The sequence below is a fragment of the Narcine bancroftii genome, chromosome 12 (assembly GCF_036971445.1).
Source record: "Narcine bancroftii isolate sNarBan1 chromosome 12, sNarBan1.hap1, whole genome shotgun sequence".
In the NCBI taxonomy this organism is placed as follows: domain Eukaryota; kingdom Metazoa; phylum Chordata; class Chondrichthyes; order Torpediniformes; family Narcinidae; genus Narcine; species Narcine bancroftii.
The window spans coordinates 61,184,525-61,200,830 of NC_091480.1; the positions used below are offsets into that span (position 1 = coordinate 61,184,525).

Here is a 16,306-nt window from a genome sequence, read left to right on the forward strand (position 1 = left end):
CAGAGAGACCGACAGAGCGAGAGGTGGTCAGTGTTTTCCCCCTCCACCAGACAGACGTAGAGAGAGGGGGATCAGTGTCTCCTCCACCACCCGATACAGAGAGAGAGAGAGAGAGAGAGAGAGAGAGAGAGAGTGGGTTCAATGTCTGCCACCCCAGATAGACAGAGAGAGAGGAGGATCAGTGTCTGCCCCCGAGACAGACAGACTGAGAGAGAGTGGCATCTGTGTCACCCCACCCAGACAGGCAGACATAGAGAGGGGGGAACAGTGTTTGCCCCCCCCAGACAGATAGAGAAAGTGGGGGATCAGTGACTGCCCCCCCAGACAGACAGACAGAGAGGGGATCAGTGTCTGCCCCCTCCACCAGACTGACAGATAGATAGGGGGCATCAGTGTCTGCCCTCCAGATAGACAGATAGAGAGGGGGGGGATCAGTGTCTGCCCCCCCAGACAGATAGACAGCAGATCAGTGTTTGCCCCCTACACCAGACAGACAGAGAGGCTGATCAGTGTCTCCTCTACCACCCGAGGCAGACAGAGAGAGAGAGAGAGAGAGAGAGAGAGAGAGAGAGAGAGAGAGAGAGTGGGATCAATGTCTGCCATCCCAGAGAGACAGACAGAGAGGGGGATCAGTGTCTGCGCCAGCAGACAGACAGAGAGAAAGAGAGATCAGTATCTGCCCAGACAGACAGAGAGAGAAAGGGGGTTTCAGTGTCTGCCCCCATATTCAAACATACAAAAAGGGGGATCAGAGTCTGCCCCACAGACAGACAGACTGAGAGGAAGGGGCATCTGTGTCACCCCACCCAGACAGGCAGACATAGAGAGGGGGAGAACAGTGTCTGTCCCCCCAGACAGATAGAGAAAGTGGGGGATCAGTGACTGCCCCCCCAGACAGACAGAGAGGGGATCAGTGTCTACCCCCGCCACCAGACCAACAGAGAGATAGGAGGATCAGTGTCTGCCCCCAGACAGAGAGGGGGATAAGTGTCTGAGCACCAGACAGACAGACAGAGAGGGGGAATCAGTGTCTGACCACCCAGACTGACAGAGAGAGAGGTGGATATGTCTATGCAACCTAAACAGACAGAGAGAGAGAGTGGGATCAATGTCTGCCCCCCCCCCCGAGACAGACAAACAGAGGTGAGGATCAGTGACTGAACCAGGCAGACATGCATAGACGGGGATCAGTGTCTGCTCCCCCACCCCACCAGACAGACAGACAGAGTGAGAGGGGGATCAGTGACACACCACCCAGCCAGAAAGAGAGAGAGGGGGATCAGTGTCTGCCCCCCAGACAGACAGACATACAGAGTGGGGGATGAATGTCTGCCCACCAGATCAACAGACAGAGAGTGGGATAAGTGTTTGCACCACCCAGAGAGACCGACAGAGCGAGAGGTGGTCAGTGTTTTCCCCCTCCACCAGACAGACGTAGAGAGAGGGGGATCAGTGTCTGCTCCCCCACCCCACCAGACAGACAGACAGAGTGAGAGGGGGATCAGTGACACACCACCCAGCCAGAAAGAGAGAGAGGGGGATCAGTGTCTGCCCCCCAGACAGACAGACATACAGAGTGGGGGATGAATGTCTGCCCACCAGATCAACAGACAGAGAGTGGGATAAGTGTTTGCACCACCCAGAGAGACCGACAGAGCGAGAGGTGGTCAGTGTTTTCCCCCTCCACCAGACAGACGTAGAGAGAGGGGGATCAGTGTCTCCTCCACCACCCGATACAGAGAGAGAGAGAGAGAGAGAGAGAGAGAGAGAGAGTGGGTTCAATGTCTGCCACCCCAGATAGACAGAGAGAGAGGAGGATCAGTGTCTGCCCCCGAGACAGACAGACTGAGAGAGAGTGGCATCTGTGTCACCCCACCCAGACAGGCAGACATAGAGAGGGGGGAACAGTGTTTGCCCCCCCCAGACAGATAGAGAAAGTGGGGGATCAGTGACTGCCCCCCCAGACAGACAGACAGAGAGGGGATCAGTGTCTGCCCCCTCCACCAGACTGACAGATAGATAGGGGGCATCAGTGTCTGCCCTCCAGATAGACAGATAGAGAGGGGGGGGATCAGTGTCTGCCCCCCCAGACAGATAGACAGCAGATCAGTGTTTGCCCCCTACACCAGACAGACAGAGAGGCTGATCAGTGTCTCCTCTACCACCCGAGGCAGACAGAGAGAGAGAGAGAGAGAGAGAGAGAGAGAGAGAGAGAGAGAGAGAGAGAGAGAGTGGGATCAATGTCTGCCATCCCAGAGAGACAGACAGAGAGGGGGATCAGTGTCTGCGCCAGCAGACAGACAGAGAGAAAGAGAGATCAGTATCTGCCCAGACAGACAGAGAGAGAAAGGGGGTTTCAGTGTCTGCCCCCATATTCAAACATACAAAAAGGGGGATCAGAGTCTGCCCCACAGACAGACAGACTGAGAGGAAGGGGCATCTGTGTCACCCCACCCAGACAGGCAGACATAGAGAGGGGGAGAACAGTGTCTGTCCCCCCAGACAGATAGAGAAAGTGGGGGATCAGTGACTGCCCCCCCAGACAGACAGAGAGGGGATCAGTGTCTACCCCCGCCACCAGACCAACAGAGAGATAGGAGGATCAGTGTCTGCCCCCAGACAGAGAGGGGGATAAGTGTCTGAGCACCAGACAGACAGACAGAGAGGGGGAATCAGTGTCTGACCACCCAGACTGACAGAGAGAGAGGTGGATATGTCTATGCAACCTAAACAGACAGAGAGAGAGAGTGGGATCAATGTCTGCCCCCCCCCCCCGAGACAGACAAACAGAGGTGAGGATCAGTGACTGAACCAGGCAGACATGCATAGACGGGGATCAGTGTCTGCTCCCCCACCCCACCAGACAGACAGACAGAGTGAGAGGGGGATCAGTGACACACCACCCAGCCAGAAAGAGAGAGAGGGGGATCAGTGTCTGCCCCCAGACAGACAGACATACAGAGTGGGGGATGAATGTCTGCCCACCAGATCAACAGACAGAGAGTGGGATAAGTGTTTGCACCACCCAGAGAGACCGACAGAGCGAGAGGTGGTCAGTGTTTTCCCCCTCCACCAGACAGACGTAGAGAGAGGGGGATCAGTGTCTGCTCCCCCACCCCACCAGACAGACAGACAGAGTGAGAGGGGGATCAGTGACACACCACCCAGCCAGAAAGAGAGAGAGGGGGATCAGTGTCTGCCCCCCAGACAGACAGACATACAGAGTGGGGGATGAATGTCTGCCCACCAGATCAACAGACAGAGAGTGGGATAAGTGTTTGCACCACCCAGAGAGACCGACAGAGCGAGAGGTGGTCAGTGTTTTCCCCCTCCACCAGACAGACGTAGAGAGAGGGGGATCAGTGTCTCCTCCACCACCCGATACAGAGAGAGAGAGAGAGAGAGAGAGAGAGAGAGAGAGAGTGGGTTCAATGTCTGCCACCCCAGATAGACAGAGAGAGAGGAGGATCAGTGTCTGCCCCCGAGACAGACAGACTGAGAGAGAGTGGCATCTGTGTCACCCCACCCAGACAGGCAGACATAGAGAGGGGGGAACAGTGTTTGCCCCCCCCAGACAGATAGAGAAAGTGGGGGATCAGTGACTGCCCCCCCAGACAGACAGACAGAGAGGGGATCAGTGTCTGCCCCCTCCACCAGACTGACAGATAGATAGGGGGCATCAGTGTCTGCCCTCCAGATAGACAGATAGAGAGGGGGGGGATCAGTGTCTGCCCCCCAGACAGACAGACATAGAGAGTGGGGGTTCAATGTCTGCACCCCCAGACAAAGAGAGAATGGGAGTGTTTGCCACCCCCCCACCCAGAGAAACAGACATAGAGAAAGGGGGATCAGTGTCTGCCCACTCCACCAGACAGAGAGAGAGAGAAAGGGATCAGTGTCTCCTCCACCATCCGAGACAGAGAGAGAGAAAGGGAGAGAATGAGTGCGATCAATGTCTGCTACCACAGATAGACAGACAGAGATTGGGATCAGTGGAGAGAGAGAGAGAGAGAGAGAGAGAGAGAGAGAGAGAGAGAGAGAAAGAGGGGTGAAAAGTGACTGCCCCCAGACAGACAGACAGAGAGAGAGTGGCGGGGAAGGGGATCAGAGTCTGCCACCCAGACAGACAGACAGAGAGGGGATCAGTGTCTTCCCCCTGCACCAGACAGACAGAGAGATAGGTGGAATCAGTGACTGCCCCCCCAGACAGACAGACAGAGAGGGGGATCAGTGTCTGCCCCCTCCACCAGACCGCCAGAGAGATAGGAGGAATCAGTGTCTGCCCTCCAGATAGACAGACAGAGAGTGGGATAAGTGTTTGCACCATCCAGAGAGACAGACAGAGAGAGAGGGGGATCAGTGTCTGCCCACTCCACCATACAGTGAGAGAGAGAAGGGGATCAGTGTCTCCTCCACCACCGGACACAGAGAGAGAGAAAGAGAGAGAGAGAGAGAGAGAGAGAGAGAGAGAGTGAGAAAGAGAGAGAATGGGATCAATGTCTGCCACCCCAGACAGACAAACAGAGAGGGGGTGGATCACTGTATGCCACCCCAAACAGATAGAGAGAGTGGGGGCAAACAGATAGAGAGAGTGGGGGTTTCGTGTCTGCCTCCCCAGACAGACTGGCAGAGAGGGGATCACTGTCTGCCCCCTCCACTGGACAGACAGAGAGAGGGGGAGGATCAGTGTCTGCCCACCCCAGACAGACAGACAGAGAGGGGGAACAGTGTCTGCCCCCCAGACAGATAGAGTGGGTGAATTAGTGTCTGCCTCCTGAGACAGACAGAAAGGGGATCAGTGTCTATCCCCTCCACCAGACAGACAGAGAGAGATGGGGATCAGTGTCTCCTCCACCACCCCAGAGAGAGAGAGAGAGAGAGAGAGAGAGTGAGAGAGAGAGAGAGAGAGAGAGAGAGAGAGAGAGAGAGAGAGAGAGAGTGGGATCAATGTCTGCACCCCCCAGACAGACAGGGAGTGGGATCAGTGTTTCCCCCCTGAGACAGACAGACAGAGGGGGAGAAAAATCAGTGTCTGAACCCCAGACACGCAGACAGAGAGGGCGATCAGTGTCTGTTCCCCAGGTAGACAGACAGAGAGAGGGGGGGAACACTGTATGCCACCCCAAACAGATAGAGAGAGTGGGGGCAAACAGATAGAGAGAGTGGAGGTTTCGTGTCTGCCTTCCCAGACAGACTGGCAGAGAGTGGATCAGTGTCTGCCCCCTCCACCGGACAGACAGAGAGAGGGGGGATCAGTGCCTGACCCCCAGACAGACATAAATGGAGGGGGATCAGTGTTTGCCCTCCAGATAGACAGAAATAGAGGGGGATCAGTGTCACCCGACTCAGCCAAACAGAGAAAAATTGGGATCAGTGTCTGCCCTCCAGACAGACAGACTGAGAGAGGGGGGATGAGTGTCTGTCCTCCAGATAGACAGACAGAGAGGGGTATCAGTGTCACTCCACCCAGCCAGACAGAGAGAGAGGGGGATCAGTGTCTGCTCCCTCAGAGACAAACAGAGAGGGGGATCAGTTCCATCAATCCCGCCCCAGACAGACGGGGAGAGAGAGTGTGGGATCAAAGTCTGCCACCACAGACAGACAGTCAGAGAGGGGGAACAGGGTCTGCCCCCAAGACAGATAGAGAGAGTGGGGGAATTAGTGTCTGCCTCCTCAGACAGACAGAAAGGGGATCAGTGTCTATCCCGTACACCAGACAGACACAGAGAGAGGGGGGGATCAGTGTCTCCTCCTGCACCCCAGACAGAGAGAGAGAGAGAGAGAGAGAGAGAGAGAGAGAGAGAGAGAGAGAGAGAGAGTGGGATCAATGTCTGCCCCCCACCAGACAGACAGGGAGTGGGATCAGTGTTTCCCCCCTGAGACAGACAGACAGAGGGGGGGAAAATCAGTGTCTGAACCCCAGACAGGCAGACAGAGAGGGGGGATCAGTGTCCGTCCCCCAGGTTGACAGACAGAGAGAGGGGGTGGTCACTGTATGTCACCCCAAACAGATCGAGAGAGTGGGGGCAAACAGATAGAGAGAGTGGGGGTTTAGTGTCTGCCTCCCCAGACAGACTGGCAGAGAGGGGATCAGTGACTGCCCCCTCCACCAGACAGACAGAGAGAGAGGGGAATCAGTGTTTGCTCTCCAGACAGACATACTGAGAGAGGGGGGGATCTGTGTCTACCTCCAGACAGACAAGCAGACATAGAGTGGGGGATCAGTGACTGCCCCCTCCACCGGAGAGACAGAGAGAGGGGGGATCAGTGTCCGCCCCCCAGACAGACAGACTGAGAGAGCGGGCGGATCAGTGTCTGTCCTCCAGATAGACAGACAGAGAGGGGTATCAGTGTCACTCCACCCAGCCAGACAGAGAGAGAGGGGGATCAGTGTCTTCCCCCAGAGAGAGAGAGATTGGGGGATCAGTGTCTGACCCCCCAGACAGACAGACAGAGAGAGAGGAGGATCAGTGTCTGCTCCCTCAGAGACAAACAGAGAGGGGGATCAGTTCCATCAATTCCCCCCCCAGACAGACGGAGAGAGAGAGTGTGGGATCAAAGTCTGCCACCACAGACAGACAGACAGAGAGGGGGAACAGTGTCTGCCCCCAAGACAGATAGAGGGAGTGGGGGAATTAGTGTCTGCCTCCTCAGACAGACAGAAAGGGGATCAGTGTCTAACCCCTCCACCAGACAGACAGAGAGAGAGAGGGGGAATAGTGTCTCCTCCACCACCCCAGAGAGAGAGAGAGAGAGAGAGAGAGAGAGAGAGAGAGAGAGAGAGAGAGAGAGAGAGTGGGATCAATGTCTGCTCCCCCCCCCCCCTAGACAGTCAGCGAGTGGGATCAGTGTTTTCCCCCTGATACAGACAGACAGAGGGGGGGAAAAAATCAGTGTCTGAACCCCAGACAGGCAGACAGAGAGGGGGATCAGTGTCTGTCCCCCAGGTAGACAGACAGAGAGAGGGGGGGGATCAGTGTATGCCAAACCAAACAGATCGAGAGAGTGGGTGCAAACAGATAGAGAGAGTGGGGGTTTCGTGTCTGCCCCCTCCACCGGACAGACAGAGAGAGGGGGGGATCAGTGTCTGCTCACCAGACAGACATACTGAGAGAGGGGTGGATCTGTGTCTACCTCTAGACAGACAAGCAGACATAGAGAGGGGGAACAGTGACTGCCCTCCCCCAAACAGACAGAGAGAGAGGAGGATCATTGTCTGCCGCCCCGACAGACACAATGAGAGAGAGGGGGATCAGTGTCTGCCCCCAGACGGACAGAGAGAGAGGGGGATAGGTGTCTGATCACCAGACAGACAAACAGAGAGAGGGATCAGTGTCTGCCCCCCCCCCCACCTGAGACAGACAGACAGAGAGGGGGATCAGTGCCTGACCCCCTGACAGACATACATAGACAGGCATCAGTGTCTGACCCCCAGACAGACAGACAGAGAGAGAGGAGGATCAGTGTCTGCCCCCAGATAGTGAGAGATTGGGGGAACAGTGTCTGACCCCCCAGACAGACAGACAGAGAGAGAGGAGGATCAGTGTCGGCTCCCTCAGGGACAAACAGAGAGGTGGATCAGTTCCATCAATCCCCCCCCACACAGACGGGGAGAGAGAGTATGGGATCAAAGTCTGTCACCCCAGACAGACAGACAGGGAGGGGAAACAGTGTCTGCACCCAAGACAGATAGAGAGAGTGGGGAAATTAGTGTCTGCCTCCTCAGACAGACAGAAAGGGGATCAGTGTCTATCCCCTCTACCAGACAGAGAGAGAGAGAGAGAGAGAGGCGGATCAGTGTCTCCTCCTCCACCCCAGACAGAGAGAGAGAGAGAGAGAGAGAGAGAGTGGGATCAATGTCTGCCCCCCCCACCGACACAGACAGACAGAGGGGGAATCAGAGCCTGACCACCAGACAGACATAAATAGAGGGGGTTCAGTGTCTGCACTGCAGATCGACAGACAGAGAGGGAATCAGTGTTTGCCCCCTCCACTTGACATACATAGAGAGGGGGATCAGTTTCCCCTCCACCACCCGAGACACAGAGAGAGAGAGAGAGAGAGAGAGAGAAAGAGAGAGAGAGAGAGAGAGAAAGAGAGAGAGAGAGAGAGAGAGTGGGATCAATGTCTGCCCCCCCCCCCCCCAGACAGTCAGGGAGTGGGATCAGTGTTTGCCCCCTGAGACAGACAGACAGAGGGGGGAAAAAATCATTGTCTGAACCCCAGACAGGCAGACAGAGAGGGGGATCAGTGTCTGTCCCCCAGGTAGACAGACAGAGAGAGGGGGGGATCACTGTATGCCACCCCAAACAGATCGAGAGAGTGGGGGCAAACAGATAGAGAGAGTGGGGGTTTCGTGTCTGACTCCCCAGACAGACTGGCAGAGAGGGGATCAGTGTCTGCCCCCTCCACCGGACTATCAGAAAGAGGGGGGGATCAGTGTCTGCTCTCCAGACAGACATACTGAGAGAGGGGGGGGATATGTGTCTACCTCCAGACAGACAAGCAGACATAGAGAGGGGGAATAGTGACTGCCCTCCCCCAAACAGACAGAGAGAGAGGAGGATCATTGTCTGCCACCCAGACAGACAGAATGAGAGAGAGGGGGATCAGTGTCTACCTCCAGACAGACAGATAGAGAAAGTGGAGTAACAGTGACTGCCCCCTCAGACAGACAGAGAGAGAGAGAGCAGTATAAGTGTATGCCACCCCAAACGGATAGACAGAGACTGGGATCAATGTCTGCCCCCAGCCAACACAGACAGACAGAGGGGGGGATCAGAGCCTGACCCCCAGACAGACATAAATAGAGGGGGTTCAGTGTCTGCCTTGCAGATCGACAGACAGAGAGGGAATCAGTGTTTGCCCCTCTCCACATGACATACATAGAGAGGGGGATCAGTTTCTCCTCCACCTCCCGAGACACAGAGAGGAGAGAGAGAGAGAGAGAGAGAGAGAGAGAGAGAGTGGGATCAATGTCTGCCACTGCAGACAGACAGACAGAGAGGGGGGATCAGTGTCTGCCACCCAGACAGACATACAGATAGGGGATCAGTGTCTGCCCACAGACGGACAGAGAGAGAGGGGGGATAGGTGTCTGATCACCAGACAGCATAACAGAGAGAGGGATCAGTGTCTGGCCCCCCCCCCCCAACCGAGACAGACAGACAGAGGGGGGGATCAGTGCCTGACCCCCCTGACAGTCATACATAGACAGGCATCAGTGTCTGCACGCCCCCGGACAGACAGACAGACAGACAAACAGGGTGAGAGGGTGAATTAGTGACACCCCACCCAGCCAGAAACAGAGAGAGGGAGATCAGTGTCTGCCCCCAGACAGTGAGTGAGGGCGATAGGTGTCTCACCACCAGACAGACAAACAGAGAGAGGGATCAGTGTCTGCCACCCCCCACCCGAGACAGACAGACAGAGAGGGGGATTAGTGCCTGACCCCCAGACAGACATAAATGGAGGGGGATCAGTGATTGCCCTCCAGATAGACAGACATAGAGGGGCATCAGTGTCACCCGACCCAGCCAAACAGAGAAAAAATTGGGATCAGTGTCTGCCCCCCAGACAGACAGACTGAGAGAGAGGGGAGATCAGTGTCTGTCCTCCAGATAGACAGACAGAGAGGGGTATCAGTGTCACCCCACCCAGCCAGACAGAGAGAGAGGGGGATCAGTGTTTGCCCCCAGACAGAGAAAGATTGGGGGATCAGTGTCTGACCCCCTCAGACAGACAGACAGAGGGAGCAGTATAAGTATACGCCACCCCGAACAAACAGAGAGAGAATGGGATCAATGTTGCTCTCCCCCACCCCGAGACAGACAGACAGAGTGGGGGGGGATCAGTGCCTCACCCCCAGACAGACATACATAAGAACGGGATCAGTGTCTTCCCACCCAGACAGACAGACAGAGAGAGAGGAGGATCAGTGTCTGCTCCTCAGAGACAGACAGAGAGGGGGATCAGTTCCGTCAATCCCCCCACCCCCCAGACAGACAGGGAGAGAGAGTGTGGGATCAAAGTCTGCCACCCCCAGACAGACAGACAGAGAGGGGTAATCAGTGTCTACTGCCCCATACAGACAAACAGAGAGAGGGAACAGTGTCTGCCCCCCAGACAGATAGAGTGGGTGAATTAGTGTCTGCCTCCTCAGAGAGACAGAAAGGGGATCAGTGTCTATCCCCTCCACCAGACAGACACAGAGAGAGGGGGATCAGTGTCTCCTCCACCACGCCCAGAGAGAGAGAGAGAGAGAGAGAATGTGAGAGAGAGGGACAGAGAGAGAGGAGAGAGAGACTAGAAGAAGAGAGAGAGAGAGGAGAGAGAGAGAGAGATAGATAGAGTGATAGAGTAGAGAAGAGAGAGAGAAGGGGAGAGAGAGAGAGAGAGTGGTATCAATGTCAGCCCACCCCCAGACAGACAGGGAGTGGGATCAGTGTTTCCCCCCTGATACAGACAGACAGAGGGGGGGAAAAATCAGTGTCTGAACCCCAGACAAGCAGACAGAGAGTGCGATCAGTGTCTGATCCAAGGTAGACAGACAGAGAGAGGGGGGGGTCACTGTATGACACCCCAAACAGATAGAAAGAGTCGGGGGACAAACAGATAGTGTAGGGGTTTCATGTCTGCCTTCCCAGACAGACTGGCAGAGAGTGGATCAGTGTCTGCCCCCATCCAGCGGACAGACAGAGAGAAGGGGCGGATCAGTATCTGCTCTCCAGACAGACATACTGAGAGAGAGGGGGATCTGTGTATCCCCACCCAGACAAGCAGATCTTAGAGAGTGGGAACAATGACTGCCCCCAGACGGACAGAGGGAGAGGGGGATAGGTGTCTGATCACCAGAAAGACAGACAGGAGAGGGGGATCAGTGCCTGAATCCCAGACAGACATACATGGACAGGGATCAGTGTCTGCACGTCCCCAGACAGACAGACAGAGTGTGAGAGCGAGAATTAGTGACACCCCACCCAGCCAGAAAGAGAGAGGGGGGGGATAGGTGTCTGACCACCAGACAGACAAACAGAGAGAGGGATCAGTGTCTGCCCCCCCACCACCCGAACTGACAGACAGAGGGGGGGCTCAGTGCCTGACCCCAGACAGACATAAATAGAGGGGGATCAGTGTCTGCCCTCCAGACAGACAGACTGAGAGAGAGGGGGAATCAGTGTCTGTACTCCAGATAGACAGACAGAGAGGGGTATCAGTGTCACACCACCCAGCCAGACAGAAGAGAGAGGGGGATCAGTGTCTGCCACCAGAGAGACAGACAGAAATAGAGGGGGATCAGTTTTTGCCCCCCTGCACCAGACATATACAGACGAGAGGGGGATCAGTTTCTCCTCCACCACCCAAGACAGAGAAATAGAGAGAGAGTGGGGGGGAGAGAGAGTGAGAAGAGAGAGAGAGGAGACTATGAGAGAGAGAGTAGAGAGAGAGATAGAGATAGAAAGAGAGAGAGTGGGATCAATGTCTGCCCCACATACAGACAGACAGAGAGGGGAATCAGTGTCTGCCCCCAGACAGACAGTCTGAGAGAGAGGGGGGATCATTGTCTGTCCTCCAGATTAGACAGACAGAGAGAGGGGTATCAGTGTCACTCCCACCCAGCCGGACAGAGGATGAGAGGGGGATCAGTGTCTGCCCCCACACAGAGATAGATTGGGGGATCAGTGTCTGACCCCCCAGACAGACAGACAGAGAGAGAGGAGGATCAGTGTCTGCTCCCTCAGAGACAAACAGAGAGGGGGATTCAGTTCCATCAATCCCCCCCCAGACAGACGGGGAGAGAGAGTGTGGGATCAAAGTCTGCCACCCCAGACAGACAGACAGAGAGGGGGAACAGTGTCTGCCCCCAAGACAGATAGAGAGAGTGGGGGGAATTAAAGAGTGTCTGCCTCTTCAGACAGACTGAAAGGGGATCAGTGTCTATCCCCTCCACCAGACAGACAGAGAGAGAGAGGGGGATCAATGTCTCCTAAACCACCCCAGATTGAGAGAGAGAGAGAGAGAGAGAGAGAGAGAGAGAGAGAGAGACGAGAGACTGAGAGAGAAGAGAGAGTTGGATCAATGTCTGCCACTGCAGTCAGACAGACAGAGCGGGGGGATCAGTGCTGACCCCCAGACAGACATAAATGGAGGGGGGATCAGTGTTTGCCCTCCAGATAGACAGACTTAGAAGGGGGATCAGTGTCACCCGACCCAGCCAAACAGAGAAAAATTTGGATCAGTGTCTGCCCCCCAGACAGACAGACTGAGAGAGAGGGGGGATCATTGTCTGTCTTCCAGATAGACAGACAGAGAGGGGTATCAGTGTCACTCCACCCAGCCGGACAGAGGGAGAGGGGGATCAGTGTCTGCCCCCACACAGAGATAGATTGGGGGATCAGTGTCTGACCCCCCAGACAGACAGACAGAGAGAGAGGAGGATCAGTGTCTGCTCCCTCAGAGACAAACAGAGAGGGGGGATCAGTTCCATCAATCCCCCCCCAGACAGACGGGGAGAGAGAGTGTGGGATCAAAGTCTGCCACCCCAGACAGACAGACAGAGAGGGGGAACAGTGTCTGCCCCAAGACAGATAGAGAGAGTGGGGGAATTAGTGTCTGCCTCTTCAGACAGACAGAAAGGGGGATCAGTGTCTATCCCCTCCACCAGACAGACAGAGAGAGAGAGGGGGATCAATGTCTCCTAAACCACCCCAGACAGAGAGAGAGAGAGAGAGAGGAGACGAGAGAGATGAGAGACCGAGAGAGACTGAGTGAGAGAGAGAGAGAGTTGGATCAATGTCTGCCACTGCAGTCAGACAGACAGAGCGGGGGGATCAGTGCCTGACCCCCAGACAGACATAAATGGATGGGGATCAGTGTTTGCCCTCCAGATAGACAGACATAGAGGGGGATACGTGTCACCCCGACCCAGTCAAACAGAGAAAAAGTGGGATCAGTGTCTGTCCCCCAGACAGACAGACTGAGAGAGTGGGTGGATCAGTGTCTGTCCTCCAGATAGACCGACAGAGAGGGGTAATCAGTGTCAGTGCAACCAGCCAGACTGAGAGATAGGGGGGATCAGTGTCTGTACTCCAGATAGACAGACAGAGAGAGGTATCAGTGTCACCCCACCCAGCCAGACAGAGAAGAGAGGGGGGGTGATCAGTGTCTGCCCCCAGACAGAGAGAAAGATTGGGGGATCAGTGTCTGACCCCTCAGACAGACAGACAGAGAGAGGGCAGTATAAAGTATACGCCACCCCGAACAAACAGAGAGAGAATGGGATAAATGTCTGCCACCCCCCGAGACAGGACAGACAGAGGGGGGGATCAGTGCCTCACCTCCCCCACACAGACATACATAGAACGGGATCAGTGTCTGCCCACCCAGACAGACAGACAAAGGGAGAGGAGGATCAGTGTCTGCTCCCTCAGAGACAGACAGAGAGGGGGATCAGTTCTGTCAATTCCCCCCCCCCCCAGACAGACACGGGGCGAGATGTGGGATTAAAGTCTGCCACCCCAGAAAGACAGACAGAGAGGGGGGGGGGATCAGAGTCTGCCCAACCAGACAGACAGACAGAGAGGGTAATCAGTGTATACTGCCCCATACAGACAAACAGAGAGGGTGAACAGTGTCTGCCCCCCAGAAAGATAGAGTGGGTGAATTAGTGTCTGCCTCCTCAGACAGACAGAAAGGGGAACAGTGTCTATCCCCTCCACCAGACAGACAGACAGAGATGGGAATCAGTGTCTCCTCCACCACCCCAGAGAGAGAGAGAGAGAAAGAGAGAGAGAGGGAGAGGTAGAGAGAGAGAGAGAGGAGAGAGAGATTAGAGAGAGAGAGAGAGAGAGAGAGAGATAGAGAGTGGGATTAATGTCTGCCCCCCTCAGACAGACAGGGAGTGGGATCATTGTTTGCCCCCTGAGACAGACAGACAGAGGGGGGGAAAAATCAGTGTCTGAACCCCAGACAGGCAGACAGAGAGGGCGATCAGTGTCTGTTCCCCAGGTAGACAGAAAGAGAGAGGGGGCGATCACTGTATGCCACCCCAAACAGATAGAGAGAGTGGGGGTAAACAGATAGAATAGGGGTTTCATGTCTGCCTTCCCAGACAGACTGGCAGAGAATGGATCAGTGTCTGGCCCCCTCCACCGGATAGAAGAGAGAGGGGGGATCAGTGCCTGACCCCCAGACAGACATAAATGGATGGGGATCAGGTGTTTGCCCTCCAGATAGACAGACATAGGGGGATCAGTGTCACCCGACCCAGCCAAACAGAGAAAAAGTGGATCAGTGTCTGCCCCCCAGACAGACAGACTGAGAGAGAGGGGGGATCAGTGTCTGTCCTCCAGATAGACAGACAGAGAGGGGTATCAGTGTCACCCCACCCAGCCAGACAGAGAGAGAGGGGATCAGTGTCTGCCCCAAGACAGAGAAAGATTGGAGATCAGTGTCTGACCCCCTCAGACAGACAGACAGAGGGAGCAGATTAAGTATACGCCACCCCGAACAAACAGAGAGAGAATGGGATCATGTCTGCTCTCCCCCACCCCGAGACAGACAGACAGAGGGGGGGGATCAGTGCCTCACCCCCAGACAGACATACATAGAACGGGATCAGTGTCTACCCACCCAGACAGACAGACAGAGAGAGAGGAGGATCAGTGTCTGCTCCCTCAGAGACAGACAGAGAGGGGGATCAGTTCCGTCAATCCCCACACCCCCCAGACAGACAGGGAGGAGAGAGTGTGGGATCAAAGTCTGCCACCCCAGACAGACAGACAGAGAGGGGTAATCAGTGTCTACTGCCCCATACAGACAAACAGAGAGGAGGGAACAGTGTCTGCCCCCAGACAGATAGAGTGGGGTGAATTAGTGTCTGCCTCCTCAGAGAGACAGAAAGGGGATCAGTGTCTATCCCCTCCACCAGACAGACACAGAGAGAGGGGGATCAGTGTCTCCTCCACCACCCCAGAGAGAGAGAGAGAGAGAGAGAGAGAGAGAGGAAGAGAGAGAAGAGAGGGGGGACGAGAGAGAGAGAGAGAGAGATAGAAAGAGAGAGAGAGAGAGAGATAGATAGAGTGTGAGAGAGAGAGAGAGAGAGAGAGAGAGAGAGAGAGTGGTATCAATGTCAGCCCCCCCCAGACAGACAGGGAGTGGGATCAGTGTTTCACCCCTGATACAGACAGACAGAGGGGGGGAAAAATCAGTGTCTGAAACCCAGACAAGCAGACAGAGAGTGCGATCAGTCTGATCCCCAGGTAGACAGACAGAGAGAGAGAGGGGGGTCACTGTATGCCACCCCAAACAGATAGAAAGAGTGGGGCAAACAGATAGTGTAGGGGTTTCATGTCTGCCTTCCCAGACAGACTGGCAGAGAGTGGATCAGTGTCTGCCCCCTCCAGCGGACAGACAGAGAGAGGGGGGATCAGTATCATGCTTCTCCAGACAGACATACTGAGAGAGAGGGGGATCTGTGTATCCCCACCCAGACAAGCAGACTTAGAGAGTGGGAACAATGACTGCCCCCAGACGGACAGAGGGAGAGGGGGATAGGTGTCTGATCACCAGAAAGACAGACAGAGAGGGGGATCAGTGCCTGAATCCCAGACAGACATACATGGACAGGGGGTAGTCAGTGTCTGCAGTCCCCAGACAGACAGACAGAGTGAGAGCAAGAATTAGTGACACCCCACCCAGCCAGAAAGAGAGAGGGGGGGATAGGTGTCTGACCACCAGACAGACAAACAGAGAGAGGGATCAGTGTCTGCCCCCCACCACCCGAACTGACAGACGGAGGGGGGGGCTCAGTGCCTGACCTCAGACAGACATAAATAGAGGGGGATCAGTGTCTGCCCCTCCAGACAGACAGACTGAGAGAAAGGGGGGATCAGTGTCTGTACTCCAGATAGACAGACAGAGAGGGGTATCAGTGTCACACACCCAGCCAGACAGAGAGAGAGGGGGATCAGTGTCTGCCCCCAGAGAGACAGACAGAAATAGAGGGGGATCAGGTTTTGCCCCCTGCACCAGACATATACAGAGAGAGGGGGATCAGTTTCTCCTCCACCACCCAAGACAGAGAAATAGAGAGAGAGTGGGGGGGGAGAGAGAGAGAGAGAGAGAGAGAGAGAGAGAGAAAGAGAGAGAGTGGGATCAATGTCTGCCACCACATACAGACAGACAGAGAGGGGAATCAGTGTCTGCCCCCAGACGGACAGAGAGAGGGTGGGATAGTGTCTGACCACCAGACAGACAAACAGAGAGAGGGATCAGTGTCTGCCCCCCCCACCCGAGACAGACATAA

At 55.3% G+C, this 16,306-nt stretch overlaps 2 protein-coding genes across 2 annotated transcripts in view; one reads left to right on the top strand and one right to left on the bottom strand.

Moving 5' to 3' along the window:
* Positions 1-2,821: 2,821 nt before the first annotated feature.
* LOC138746643 (putative uncharacterized protein DDB_G0271982) lies at positions 2,822-13,873 on the top strand. Its single transcript, XM_069904932.1, is given in 5 exon segments — positions 2,822-3,137; positions 8,008-8,115; positions 10,366-10,400; positions 12,007-12,069; positions 13,769-13,873. Coding segments are annotated over 5 exon segments (627 nt in total).
* A 416-nt stretch (positions 13,874-14,289) lies between these two features.
* The window catches only part of shmt2 (serine hydroxymethyltransferase 2 (mitochondrial)), an 18,842-nt gene continuing 16,825 nt past the window's right edge, over positions 14,290-16,306 (bottom strand). The window contains 2 exon segments of the mRNA XM_069904933.1: positions 14,290-14,418; positions 15,943-16,023. Coding sequence (XP_069761034.1) covers positions 14,290-14,418; positions 15,943-16,023 — 210 coding nt within the window.